At 39.1% G+C, this 15,314-nt stretch overlaps 1 protein-coding gene across 8 annotated transcripts in view; it reads right to left on the bottom strand.

Moving 5' to 3' along the window:
* Positions 1–3: 3 nt before the first annotated feature.
* The window catches only part of DOCK7 (dedicator of cytokinesis 7), a 138,177-nt gene continuing 122,866 nt past the window's right edge, over positions 4–15,314 (bottom strand). For 2 of the 8 annotated variants that reach the window (XM_088154292.1, XM_088154293.1), the window contains exons 43-49: positions 13,431–13,565; positions 11,118–11,207; positions 8,875–9,111; positions 7,491–7,634; positions 3,950–4,056; positions 3,184–3,351; positions 20–1,152 (exon numbers count right to left, since the gene is read on the bottom strand). In XM_088154292.1, the coding sequence (XP_088010418.1) occupies positions 1,110–1,152; positions 3,184–3,351; positions 3,950–4,056; positions 7,491–7,634; positions 8,875–9,111; positions 11,118–11,207; positions 13,431–13,565 (924 nt within the window). In that variant the 3' untranslated portion in view covers positions 20–1,109. Of the gene's footprint in view, positions 1,153–3,183; positions 3,352–3,949; positions 4,057–7,490; positions 7,635–8,874; positions 9,112–11,117; positions 11,208–13,428; positions 13,566–15,314 lie in introns of those variants that run through there. The other 6 variants (XM_088154291.1, XM_025170719.2, XM_015889121.3 and 3 more) reach the window with 6 other exon arrangements.

The following is a 15,314-nucleotide window of genomic DNA, read 5'->3' as shown; positions in this document are numbered from 1 at the left end:
AATTCCATAACCAAACAAAATGATACCAAATTCGGTATGAGGAAAGACACTGGCAAAAGAAGGCTTAAACTTAAAAATGGGCCAGATCAGGCCAGGAACTGTGGAGAAAAACATTCCAGATAATTTCTCCCTTACATCCATATGGAAGAGGCACTTGGGAAGCAATCAAGAAAGCTGTCCAATCATTACAAATAAAGGTTCATGACCTTACAGTGAAGAAAAATAAATTACCTAGAATGTGAACATTCAAATCTGTTAATAAAATAGTGAATATTGTGGTACAACAGAATATGACTAGTTATTCTTATATTAAATGTGACTTTAGTCCACTTCATCCTTCCTGTGCAGTGTCCTATAAAAAACCCCCCAGCATAACACTTCAGCAGAGATGGGGGAGGTGAGATATATTTGTAAACTGTGTCTTACCTGTTAGTCAGAACTTCTGTTTTATTTACAGTGACCCAAAACAGTATTTGAAACTACAGTTTTTAGACTCAAAAGATACAGTATAATGCTCCATTCCCCATATCCAAGCTATTCTAGTAATTTTAGGCACACATGTAATAATCATGCATATATAGAATGAGTAAATTTAAAAATGAAATCATTCCTTTCAATAATACCTGTCCATATTTTTTTTAAAAATGTTTGCATGTGGAGATGAATAGGAAAAGCATGAAATAAAGTGGAAACATTCAAATATTTAATAGTACCATTAATATAAACGAACACTATATTAAAAATGGTTTGCTTTTTCAAATGCTATTATAAATTAAATATACAAACTAAAAAATCACATTAGAGAATGCTATAAATAAGGTTGATGAATTCAGAGTACCTTTGAATATTAAAAAAGAAAAGCTTTAAAAATACTTTCATACTGTTGTGATAGATTTACAAAAACAAACTTTTAAAACTACATTTTCATAATCCAGGAGAAAAGATTTGGCCACTTAATGCTCCCATGCAAGTCATAAGAGGGTGTGTTAGCTGCCCAGAGCAAAATCCAAAGTTTTATATCCAAATAAAACTTTCACAAATTTCCTGGTGTTGATAACACTGAACTTGCTTTTTCAGTACCTTAAAACCCTAAGTGCCTTCTGGGATGCTTAGATGTCCATTTTGCGAAGGCTCATTCTGCTGAAGGAATCTCTGGGGAGGGAAAAAAAACAAAACATGAAATAAGCTACTACCTTTCCAACTTAAACAACAGAATCAACTTTGCTATTGAAGAAAAATCTTCAGTAGCAAATAGTGTTTCTTCTGTAGAATTAACTACCTCTAACTAATGCAATACCGGTAGTCCTCAGTTAACAACCACTTGTTCAGCAACCATTCGAAGTTACAATGCTGCTGAACAAGTACTAGTTACAACCAGTCCTCGAAATTCCAGCCGTCCCAGCACCCCTGCAGTCACGTGATTGCAATCTGGACACTTGGTAACCGGCTTGCACTTAAAATGGTTGCAACATCCACAGTCACGTGATTGCTATTTGTGACCTTCCCTGCCGGCTTCCCACAAGTAAAGTCAATGGGGAAGCCAGCAGGGAAGGTCGCAAGTCACTCAGGTAAGTCTCTCCCACCTGCACACCCTCCCCTAGCCCCTCTGTGCTTGTGCTGTGCCTTCCCAGCCACTTGCATACCCTCCCTGCACCCTTCCCGAGCCTTGCTGCAACTCATGCACCCTCCCCAAGCCTCACTGCCACTTGCACACCCTCCCTGAGCCTTGCTTCGCTCACACTGCGCCTACACCATGTTTCCCCGGCCACTTGCACACCCTCGTGCACCCTCCCCAAGCCTTGTGCTTGTGTTGCATCCTCAGCCACCCTTGCACCCTCCCCCACCAGGCAGCAGTCACCCCCAGCCCCACTGTGCTCATGCCGCGTCTCCTGGCCCACCTGCACACCCCCGTGCTCCCTCTCCCACCTGGCAGCAGCCACTTAGCTGCCTGTAAGCTGCCTGGGACTTGCAACTTCCCGCTGGCTTTCCCACTGACTTTAGGGGACTGCAGAGATTGCTGTCACTAAGTGACACAGTCATGTGATGTCACGCTTTATAATTGCATCACTAAGCGATGGAAATTCCCGTCCCAATTACCATAGTTAACTGAGGACAACCTGTACTCATGCTAAAATCCACAAGAGAGGGTTGGTAGGGGACAGTTGCCTGGGGTTCCAAAAAACTGCAAACATGTCTCCAATGGATCATCAGTGCAGTATACTGGTAGCTATCTATGTAAAATGGGACACTCGATGCCCCATCATTTTGTGTGCTTCTCCTTCATGTGCCATCATCCAGTTGAAGTTAAATACACATGCACATTTCAATAATTATGTATATTTAATCACCCAATTGAAATTAATACTGATTAAACATGTCTTAATGTTTGTCTTAATGTGATTATTCAGAGCCAGTTTGATATAGTGGTTAAGGATACTGGATTAAAAACCAGGAGACCATGGATTCTAAACCTGCTTTAGGCATAGAAACAAACTGAGTTACTCTGAGCCAGTCACTATCAACCCTAGGAAAAAGGCAAAGCCAAACCACTTCTGAAAATGTTGTAGGAAACTGTGTGGACTTGCCCATATAAAGTGCAAGGAGTCAAAACTGACTCAAAGGCATACATACAAAAAAAGTGGGATGATTAATTTTCAATGCTAAACTAATTTTATCTCAATTCCACCTTATATTTTTGATTTTTCATTTTATACTATGCTTATACAAAATTAAATAACAGCATTCCACCAGGACAACACATCCTTGTAATGATACTTTTTGGGCACATTTATCTTCTGTTGCCCAATGAAATACCCTCTCATCAAACAGATGAGATCAGTCAAGGAGCTTCTTCTGAGTACTCCTCCTCAAATCCATTTATACATAAAACTCAGTGTGATGCTTCCTAGAAGTTATACTGAATCTACCTACTGGATGCACCATATAAAGAGAAGACATAGCATATCAGGCAATAAAAGTTAAATTTGTCAGTTCGTGGAATTTCTTATTCTCTACCCAGGACAGAAGGAAAAAAAAACAGTCTGGCTTTGAGCCAGGCAAAATGTAATACAAAAAATGCCACCATCTTACCCAACAGGTTACATTAGATATTTTTATGTTTGTTTGTTTTTTCCCATTCAGGAGGCGTTTGGGGAAAAATATGAGATGTTATATTAGAATGACCTGTGGCAAGCAGCAGGAAGAACAGCCTTGTATAATTGGGGTATTTTTCTATTGATCAGGGGCTGAAGGGCTTCCTTGAGACGATGATAATTTCTTTCAAGCTCCCGCTGATATTCTTTTTGGTCTGGACCAATCAAGCTTTTGTTTTTGCGTAGTGCGTCTTCACACCTAGAACACAGTACAGTGCATTTTGACTGAGCAAATGATCATAAACTTACTGGGAGCTAATTAAGCATTTTGTCAGTTTCTCTTTGCTCATCCTTAAGCTTCCTAGATACTACTATCTATGCCTATTTGAAAGCCCATTTCACATAAAATTAGTAGAACTTGATTCTAGGATAGTGGGACTGTACTACTGAAGCTGGCTTTTCAAACACTGCTGTAGTTTCTCTATGTTTTGATACAGCTGCTACCAAGAAATTCTGTCTTTTTCTAATACAGAAAGCTTTTTTTAAGGAAATGAAGCCAGTTTGCTGGCTATGATAAATGTCTGATCTCCACATTTTACAAATGTAAATAGGCAGCATAGTCCCAAACATAATGATGAATGTGCTTTTTCAGAAAAAAAGTGGAGTAACATTTCAGTGATTTCTCAAAATTATATTGAAGTGTATTAAGAAACTCAGCCTAGTATCCACTGGGCTGAAAAGTGGGAAGGGACTTGAATAACACAAGAGGCATAGTAATGAGCACCCTATCAAATACAAAGGTTTTTTGCTAACTCAAGGGAAAAAAGCACAGGTCTTCACAAGAAATGACACAGTACCTTTTTGTAAAGTCTTTGAAACAAAGCCGTAGTTTGTTATGGTGGCGAAAGAGTTTAGGATCGTTGGGTATTTCAGATAAGAACACTTGGGCAACCTCCAGTGGCCCCTTAAATAGAAAAAGAGGATGGAATAATTTTATGGACACAAAAGGTTTAATGAAATGTAAGATTTCTTTAATCTATACACTAAAAGCCCTTAGATACACAACACAAAAACCACATCACAATTGAGCGGAAGGGGTAAATTGCCTTTAACATATTGGGGGGGGGCAGCATTTTACAGGTAATCTTGGGGTGTTTATTTAGAATTATGCTACTTCAGTTGTATGATGCTAAACAACATATAGCTACATCCTCAAACTATCAACATTACAAAAATCAATAAAATATCAGAATAAACAGTCTAATCCATAAATGCATTTCTTAGTCATACTACTGGCACCCCCACTCATTATAGGTACAACCTCTTCACCATCCCAAATACTTTTTGGGAGAATGAAGTTTTCAACTGCTTCCTTAATATCAGAAGTGAGGATATTAATTTTATATCTGGTTGGAGGGTGTTCCTCAATAGGAGACCTCCTGCAGAAAATTCTTGCCTCTGGGTTTGCTCCTGTTACATTTCATGGGGATAGGGACTCTCAGCAAGCACATCTTGGGTAGGCAGATTTGATTTGGAGCAAATGGTCCAAATTGTGTAGGACTTTAAAGGTAATAACCATCTTGAATTGCACCCAGAAATCAAATGGCAATCAATGCAGTTCCTGCAGAATTAGCATTATGTAGGTATACTAGATATTTAATATGGGCAGCTGCAATAGTTTATGGATGGCCTTTGAAGGCAGTTCCATTTAGAGCATGTTATAGTACTCCAAAAATAAGATGGTGACATGAGTAACTGTTGCCAGTGCTTTTTGCACCCAGTCCAAGCTGGGCAAAGCCTGTCCTGGTCACATTTCTACCAGAAGCTGGAGAACTCCCACACTGCATACTAACATGTTCTGGAGGAGCACATTCCCATGAAGGGCTGAAGTTGGTTCTGTCCCAGATTCATCCAGCTTCTGGGCCAACAGCCACTGTATTTTGCTTGGGTTAATATACCGTATTTTTCCGACTATAAGACAATACTTTTTTCTAAAATCCTTACCCTAAAAACTGACGGGCGTCTTATTCAAGGAAGTCAGCCGAGAATCGCGCGGTTGCAAAACTGCCCATACTTTGTTTCTGCAGAGAGGCTTCCTCCTATTGCTAGCCTCCAATCACGAGTGAAATAGCTTGTCTCCCAAACAGACTTCCTCCAATCACGAGCCTGATGTAACTGACGTCAGCTGATGCTGAACAAACCAATTAGAGGAAGGCTGTTTGCAGAGACAAGCTATCTGCAGTTTCCCTCGTGCTTGAATGTAGTCAGTTATGCAAAAGAGCCTGGAAACAGAGCTGCAGAGAGACGGTTTGGACCTCCTCCCACCGAGTGTATCAAGTAAATGTTAACTAATTACTAAATAAAAATGTGTTCTGCACTATCTTTAAAATATTGATTTTTTAATTTTGGGTTGGAAAAGTGGGGGTCGTCTTGTACATGGGGGCGTCTTATTGTCGGAAAAATACGGTATTCAGAAACTCACAGCCTCCAGTCACCAGGTCAAAACTTTGATCACATCTTTTGATAGTCTGGGGTGGAGATGCTTAGTTGGGTATCATCATCACTCTGAAGATAATGCCCCAAACTTTCAAACAACCTGTTTCAGCAGGTTCATGCAGATGTGAAATAAAGGGGGGAGATCCCTGTGACTCCCCATATTGAAGTGCCCTAGAGCTTGAACTCTCCTCTCCCCCATGCACTGATTGAAACTATTCACTCAGAAAGGAGCAGAATCACCATAAAACAGCAACCTCTAACTCCCAGTTCTTGCAAGAAGTTCAGGATATCATAGTCAATGGTATCAAAGGTCACACGCTCCCTAAAATGTGCCTTGCTGCAGGTGGACAACAGTGACCAATGCAATTTCCAACCAATGCCCAGGCCTAATATCTAACTGAAAAAGGCTAGATAACTGCCTTCCTATCACCTTCTCAATAGCCTTTCATAAAAAGAGAAGTTTGGAAACTGGGCAATCACTGTCTAATATGCCAGCAGCCTCTTCAAGAGTCTAGCATCTTCCCTTCCTGCAATGATGCATTCATAATGACCTAGTCCCAGGCTCCTGTCCCCTCTTGGGCTGCAAATACCAACTAGGGGTATAGCCTAGAGGTGACAGAGCTCATCTCACCAAGGGCTCTGTCTACTTCAGTTACTATGGAAGGAAAAGGAAAAATATTAACTAGGGGTGTGCAAAACAGTTCGTTCAGAAATGGTTTCATGCTGTCAGGTGGTTCATGTCCAAACTGAAATATGTATCTTTGTTCTGGAAATGGAATGAAGTGGGCCTATGGAATATGCCACACTGGGGCAGTAGCAGCTAAGGGCAGGCAGAGGAGGAAATGCACTGGGAAGATCGGGGACAAGGGAGGCTGGTTAGTATGCTGTGCAGAGACTTCAGCAGAGGCTCAGGGGACAGACGGAAGGGGAGACTTTAGAAATATCAGGAACATCAGGCCAATGGGATATACTACATGGAGAGCTGGTAGAGGGAAGATATGGGGTGACGGGCATCAGCCTTGTCCAATTTGCTTCCTAAAACCACCCTGAAATTCCTATAGTTGTTTCTGGCCCAAAGCTAGAACTATCAAAATGTTTTAGGTTGTGTTTTAGATTGTGTTCAACAGATGGATAAAAATGCCAAATCCAGTCTAAACATCTGGCTGACTGTGCAACAGAGGAGGAGGAGGAGGAGGAGGAGGAGGAGGAGGAGGTGGTTGTCAAACTTGTATGTCGCCCGAATCTCAAAGACTCTGGGTGGCTCCCAACAATAAAAAAAATTACAGTAACACATAAAAAATAAAGAAAAAAATGGCAAGCGCAATGAAGCAAGGGGTCTCATTCTCCCTTGCCAAAGGCCTGGGTGACAGGCCAGGTCTTCACAGCTCTTCTAAACAACAGCAGAGTGGGGGCCATCTGGATCTCAGATAAAAGTGGCTCTTTAGGGAGAAAGAGGGTTGAAATTTTATCTCTCCTTTGCCAATCATGATAATTGCATATTCTTGTTTCCTATTGGCCCAGGGACCACAACTGAAGCCTATGATGGAAAACGTCCACTTTTTTCACCTCCATATATGCTACCAGGAAGAAGCCTGAATTGTGTTAGAATTGCCTGGTAATGCTACCTGTATTATATCTGCAAATAATTACACTTAAATTCACATTTCTAGGATATGTTTAAACATATATATTTCTCTACATAATGAATTTGACAGATCTAAATGCTGATTCAATCATCCATTTTATACCTTGTTCCATTATTCTGGTGAGCTGATACTGCATGCCTTTTAAAGTTCTCCATGTAGTCATCAAAATGCAGATCTGTGTTTAACAGTATACTTCACCTTTCAAATGCTAAAATCATTGTGATTAAGAACCCATTATGACACTGTGTATTCTTACCTGATTTACAGTGGTGCCTACTGAACCCTGAAGCACCATCTGGAGCATTTTTGGATCTGCTGGATCTTGATGTGTTGCAAAAGCCAGTTCTTGGGTTTTTTTCTGCATGTCCTCAATGGCAACTTCAATTGGTGTCAAAATTATCTAAGGAAATAAACACCCAGGAACATGCAAAGGCATTAAGAAAATTGACAGGGATTTTATTTTTCATTATAATTAAAAGGGAAATAAATGTTTTCTTCTAAATAAGGGGAAGAAAACATTTGGATTTTTTCCCCATTGCTCAGTGCAGAGTATTACTGAAAAATTAGGGCAGAAACAGGTGGTCACTGCTGCCTAGATGTCCCAAGCAGCCCATCTCACATTTCAGCTAATTTTCTAGTGCCATATACTAGCCTTCTGCAGCAGAAAACCTGAACAATCTTTAAAATGTCCTGACAGAAAGTCAGGGCAGTTTAATAAGCAACAGACCCTAATGACTTATTGATGATACCAAGATTCACACACTATGTTAAATCATGGTTTATTTGAACCATGGTTTGCAGAATACTTCATAGTTCATGCACAAAATCTAAATTATGGTTTATAAAGCTCATCCAGTTCATATCTAGTGCAAAGCCAAAGCCAAAACCAAACATAACGTTATTTAGCGTGATCTGTGGATCTAATCAATTCACAATTTAGTGATGGTGATAATGAAGCAGAAAAGATTATTGTTTGTGAAAGATTGCTACTAAGCCAATGCACAAATTAGTAATTTGAGAAACATACTTTTATTTGTAATGATATTATTTTTTTAATCCTGAGAACTACAAAGCAAAGTGGTACACAGAGATTCCCAACAATAGTCACTTCAGATGAAACGCCTATGTTTTGTGGAGAAGACACAATTCCCTCTGAAGATTGTCTACGTGGCAGTGGGGGGCCAATACTACTCCTTCATCCAACTATTTCAGTTCTGCTGTTTTAAGGAATGGAATGGGACGATGGGCCATTAATTTAATCAAAGACTCACAAAGATACAGGTGCATTCTTTCACTTCATTCTTTCCTCTACTTCATTCCCTTAGTTGTACTTTAAATTATAAGCCTCTATAAACTCAGAGTGCTTGTCAATACAACGACCACATACATCCATGCTAATAATAGCAGCAGCAGGAGCAGAATTTTTTGATGAACGAAGCAAAGGCTGTTTTCTCAAATGTTTGAGAAGAAGCTACCAAATTAAAAACACTTAGTTGAACATTTTTGAGTGTTAGCAAATCATGACTGAGCTAGGTGAAAATATTGTACTGAGCACATTGTTTAACATCCATCATTTCCTTCAGGTATCTAGCACTTTCATCTCTCTCAAAGGCACAGTATAACAGAAGTACAGGACTTACTTCTTCCTTGTGAATGACATTTATCCTGGTCTTAATGTAAGGAAAAGCATGTGAAGTTGTCAAAATAGTCTTCCTTTTGAACTGTTCGTGCAATTCCCCATGAGCTCTGCCATCCAACGTGAACGGGGTACAATACATGAATCGCCGCAAGTTGTAGTTTTTGTCAAAATAAGTTATCCTGTCCTTCATTTCATAAGTATCAAAGTAAGGCTCGACATAAGTTATTTGTATATAAGCCTGAGGAAGGAAAACAGATTAATAACAATACAGTCAACAGTGTTAGAACATACCTGATCACAGAGTTGAGAGGTTCTCCTAATACTGGAACAAGCCCTTCCCCGTAGAAATATCGGCAGGTTCTGAAACAAGCAGTTTATGAGAAAACTGCTTTCAAGTGCTCCTAAACTGAAGCAGTTTGCCATGAAGGTGTGCCAAAATCCCCACACAGTGACATGAGAGACTGAGGAGACAATTATAGGAAGTGTTTGGTTGCAGTTATTGCAGCTATAGATGTTGCAACCAGTCACGGAATCTAACAGGGTGATTACTTTTTCACACTGGCACAGGTTGGATGACTTTGTTTTATGAAATAAATTAAACAAGCACCAAACATTGGGGTCATTTGTTAAGTCAGACTCCCTTTCTGTATCAGGAAGATTCATGTGAAACTTTTGATTCAGTAGCAAAAATATACAAAGATTCAGGGTAATCAAAAGGGAGCAAATATATTTTCAAACAACTGTACGAGAATCCCCAGTTTTGTCCCCCTGGAACAAATCCAGTCCAAATTTCTCAGTGTGGGGTTTCAGTGCCTTGTGATGTATCTAATATGACTTGAATCAGGTATGATGAAGGTAGAGGCTAGAGTCTGGCTCTTAAGTTTCACTTACTGGTTGAAACTTGTCTTCTTACCCGAGGGCTGACACTGTCAGATAACTATAAGGCTTTCTGGATGAGCTCCCTTGTAAGCAAATTAGACATACTGTCTTTCTCCTCAAGAAGCACTGAAAAGGGATTATGATCCGGCAATGTCTGTCATTAATCTACGTGTTATGGATGTGGAGTGCCAAATTGATCTAGGCAGCCCTACACTGCCAGTGGAGCAGCGCATAAGGTACATTCTACAACCTGCCTCGCACCTCACAGAAAAGCTTTTATCCGAGCAAGGTGAAGTGTCCTCCCTTCTGTGGTGCTAGAGGGGAAATATAAAAACAACCTCCTATCCAGGACAATGGTGCCCCTGTCAGGATGGTGTGGTAGAAGCAACTGAGCATGCACTCCTTGCTTGATAATATTATAGCCATGTTGAAGCACCTCTATTATACCACTGCTTGCGGACTTCCAGGTCATCCCAGGCATTTCTAAGCATCTTTCCTATACTCTGGCAAGAGCTCCACCATAAAGTATAATCTAGCAACATTTTATGCGGTGGCATGTAAGATCAGGAAGAAGTTGGCTCCTCCAAAATGTCACCAATAACTGTTTTTTCCCCTCAGACTGTTTTTTTCCCCCTTCCTTTGCTCCTAGGCTCCTTTGTAATAACTTTTCTGGAATAGTTAATTGTTTTTTACATGTATGCGTTCTGTTTTTGGCCAGAGTTTTTAGAGTCATTCTTTTATATACTGATATTTTCCTGTTTTATGCATTGTTGAATATATTTTATGTAGAGTAATTTTATAATGGTTCTACTGTTATCTTGATTTTATCCATTCTATCTCCATTTAGGATTAGCTTGACTATTAAATATTCTTTGGCTTTTTATTATTCTGTTTTTTAGTACCTACTGTGGTAGTTTTGATTATACCCTGATTGGTTCTGTATGTTTCCCCCTCTTCATCATGTGATTTTTAATAAACTTTTTATATTGTATTGTTTTATGCTGGTCTTTGGCCATAATAAAGTTTAAGTAAGAGCTATACAAATGTTGACAGAGCAGAAGCAGTATAAAAAGAGAGCAGCTCTTCTCTTCCTGGTCAAAATAGTTTATTAAGTGTTCCAACTTTCATTCCTGAAACATGCTATTTATATTTGGTTTGAAAGGGAAAGTGTAGATAAGAATTCCAAATGAGATTCTAAGTAGAAATGACCCTGAAACAACTTGTAATCCTTATTCCCTTGGGATGTAGGGATTGGGGGTGTGAGTGGGGGGCGGGTAGAACTAGGGCATTTCTAACACCATGCAGAAGAACGTTCATCCAGACAAGACCTAAAATACAATGTTTAATTGGAAATTAATTTCTTACTTTATTGGCATCTAATTTGCACTTGTCAACAGGATTAGAATCCTTAATAACTTCAACAGCATCTTCACCAAACCTTTCTCCGTAAAATCCCTGAAAACGATAAACATGACATTGGGAACTGAAACCAGAAGCCAACATTTTAAACAAAAGTTGAGCAAAAATGGACATTCCATCTCATCATTTGCAAGCTTTGTCTTGCAAATAATTTTAAAATTCAGAAGCAATTACTTGTTTTGGGGGGAGGGGGTGCCTTTGAGTCACTCTCCTAGCGATTGCCTGGACAAGTCCCTTTAGTTTTTCTTGATAAGATTTCAGAAGTGGTTTGCAATTTCCTGCTTCCTAGGGCTGAGAGAGAGAGAGAGAGTCCCAAGGTCACCCAGCTTGCTTCGTGCCTAAGGCAGGACTAGAATTCAGAGTCTCCCATTTCTAGCCTGGTGATTTAACCACTACATCAAACTGGCTAATACTGTAGCAGGAAATATAATCAGGAAGCAAGTTTGAAAGCCTTGATACACTGTAGTTATGGTATCATTGTTAGACTTCAAATTCAGCACAACTATAAATCTTATAGCGTGCATTTAATGCATGAAATACACACAATGTGGCTCAGACATTTGGCCAAACCATTCTGGTTGGGTTGTGATTTGGCCAAACCAAAACCCAACATCTTTCTTCCCTGCAACTCTACATCTGAATTCAGTTGAGGCATATCCACTGTCCTCTCCCCTTTCCTAGCACCTTCCTTCTCTTTACACCTCCCTCCCCTGTTATCCACCACTGCCACTAAAGCACTTTGATTCAAATGTGAGATACCCAACCAACCTACACATGGCATCCCTGATCTTCTTAGCCCTTTCCATTTCCTTATCTGCCTTAGCCAACACAACAGAAGGATTTGAATTTTCTTTCCTGTCTCCTACCCTGGAATATGCATGTTTCAGGTCCATGCCTAAACTAAATACTAAAGGGTGGTCCTTGTTTAGTGACCACAATTGGGACCAGCAACTTGGTCATTAAGCAAAGCAGTCACTAAGTGAAACCATGACTGTGCTTATTATCTTACTTCAGCTTTCTTTTGCTTTACAGACCTGCAAAGGTCATAAATGTGAGGATTGGTCACAAAGTTACTTTTTCATTACCATCAAAACTGCAAACGGTTGCTAAATAAGGACTACCTGTTCTCATGTTTCAGTCAAGGCAGTAACTACCCAGAACTGCCTGTTTATGCAAGTAACAGTCCATGCATGGAATGTTTTATATACTTTTAACAATTTTTTTTGTCTTTAGAAACACCACTTCCCCCCAAGTGAGGAACAAGGTAACAGCTGAAGTTAACAGGTTTGATGCAGATAGATAAATGGTTTATTGCAGACAAAACAGAAGCCATACATGTACAGAAGATCTGCCTGATGTGGAACATTGAAATGAAGCTCTGTGGGCATGTATATCTGTCAATCTCAGTCTTTTCTGGTCAACAGACAATTGACCATTCTTTTCCCAGCTTCAAAACTGGAATATACCTGCTATGTTTACCCAGTAGTTTTATCTGGTCTGAAAAGCACTATTTCTTATCTCTCCAGCTTCAACTATTACACTCATTCCCTATTATTACCATGCTTGTTCCTCATCATATTCTGCATAATGATTTATGTCCTGTGTTTCCCCCAGAAGCTCAAGGTGTCATACACAGCATTCTTTCCTCCAATTTTATCCCCATAATAGCAAATTTGTGACACGTTGGGCTGAAAGATAATACATGGTCCAAAATCATCTTACCACGGATGGTGGTGGATCTGAACCTGGGACATCCATGTCATAGTCCTAATTCTCTCAGCTTAACCTACTTAAAGTGTTGTTGATGTGGGAAAAATAGAATGACATGCTGTGTTAAAGTTTAAAGTTAAACTGTGTTAAGCACCTTAAACTCTGGAATGAAAGGCAGAATATAAATCAAATAAATACATTTTAGAATTCTATGCATTATATATGTTCTTAGGAAGTTCATTTTCCACTGCTAATTGTCATATAGACAAAACAGAATTATCCATATAGTGGAGGCAAGTATCAGCATGGGGAAAGCATGAGACATATACAAATATGGGAATTTTTAAAATCAAAAATATTATTTGATATATACCCCAACTTCCAACGAAACTAAACCATGAAGTTGACTTACAAAACAATCTAAATTGAAGTTACCAAAACTAGGACAGTTAAAACTTCATTTAAATACTGTAAAAAATTAAAAGCAAAAGCAGTTAAAAATCCTCATAACTGTAGGCAAATATTCCAGGCTTGATCAGGAAATCTCACCTCTAATCTATGAGAAATTTCAGCAAGTTTTGTTATTGCAGGTTCCTTGTACATGAACTCCTGTTCATCCAGATCTCCAAATTTAGTTCCATAAAAGCCAACACGGAAGTATGTACCAAACATTCGCTTACCATCCTAAGGTATATAAAGTTATATGATATTTCATTATAAAAGATGGTGGTTTTTGGAAAAAAAAATCTCTAAAATATAACATCATGCAAGGATAAAAAACCAACCAACCAACCAACCAACCAACCAACCAACCAACCAACCAAAATACTAGTGATAATTTAAACATGTTACAGCACAAAGGAAAAACTCAAAATTAAATTTTACACTTATGAGATTTATGGGAATCTCATGCATTATTGGAAAAAAACCCAGTGGCTTAGCTCTGCATAGGAAGAATGGGATAACTTTTAATGGCCTGAATTTAGATGATAATATTGGTATCAGTTGAGGAGACAACTTTAGAAAAGGGTAAGTTTCTTTAACTATTATTTCTATTATTACTGAGAGATACATTTCTAAATTCTATAGGTTTGAGCAACTTCAGAATGATTAGGGATTGTTGGCAGGACCAGCAATCAGTTCAATGGCATGGACCTGCACACTTACGGTCTAAGCACTAGTGTGAACTATATTCAACATAGTTCAACTCAACATGGATATCTGCAGGGCAGGGGGCAAGAGGGGGCAAATGACAAAACACACATAAAGATGTCATCAAGCAAATGTTGTGACTTACCTACTTGTATCTTATGGACACAAGTACATAATGGCTGCATTTACATGATGACATTACACGTGTTTCTATTTTAGCATCATTGTGGTTTGCTATGGATGTAGCTGCACTAAAAAAAGAACACCGAAATACTGTGAGTGTGCAATGACTGTTATTTGTAACTTCTCTTAAAGCAATGGCCAAAGACTGAAAACAGTAGCCTTGGTTTAAAGAATTTCCACCTTTCTATGCAATGCGACATGACATTATCCCAGTATGTCATATATGATGCTTGCTTTATATGTAATGTAGCATGGAGAATGCCATGGTAACTCCACAGCTGTTGCTAGTATAATTTTATTTTCTAGAAGAGCTAAAAACAATTTAGGAAGATGATTTAAATTACACTGTCACCAAACGTGCTGTAATCACAGTTCCTGAGATCACCTTGTATATCTGCAGCTCAAATATCAGTAATTGAGCTGCAGTAATAATTTGTATGTGCAGAAATAAGATTTGTATTACTAACATTGGAAAGGATACTGGTCATCACATTGTCCTCCATGTAGCTGTAGGAATAATGGTCATTGTTTAAGGAATTTTTGTCTGCCAGTTCTTCCTTTGTGCCATGAAAACCATGTGTATTTCTAGGGAGATTTGGGCCCTGGGGTGCAGCGTTCAGCAGGATGGGAAGTACCCTGTTGGTTCTTTATTGGTTCCCATGCAGTTCCTTTCACTTGGGCATTTAATGCAAGCAACACTTATGCTAAGGATAGCAACTGGTGTTTTCCAGACTGTTGAGATTACAATGCCCAGAATCCATGACCACTGGCACACTAACTGGAAATTATGGGGATTGCAATTGAAGGCATCTGGAAGGCATCAGAATGCTTATCCCTGATTCATAGCAACAAAACTGAAAAATACACTCTTATAAAGACAACATATAACTGAAAGACACAAAGCAGCATATAGTTTGAAATTAAGGTTACCAATCCTGGAATTTCCTCCCCCACAAAAAGATCACATTGTTTGAACAAATATAGCTAAGAAAAGGACTCCAAATGTTCACCTTGACTCTCATGGCACAATTACATTCTGTCCACTACCTTTCTCCTTTCCACTTTTTCTTAAAAAAACAACACAGAGATATTTTGAAC

This window comes from Python bivittatus, unplaced genomic scaffold (assembly GCF_059951505.1).
Source record: "Python bivittatus isolate LINGU-HERP-01145 unplaced genomic scaffold, Pbiv_v1 ctg000700_np1212, whole genome shotgun sequence".
Lineage (NCBI taxonomy): Eukaryota > Metazoa > Chordata > Lepidosauria > Squamata > Pythonidae > Python > Python bivittatus.
This window is presented reverse-complemented; position numbering and strand designations above follow the sequence as displayed.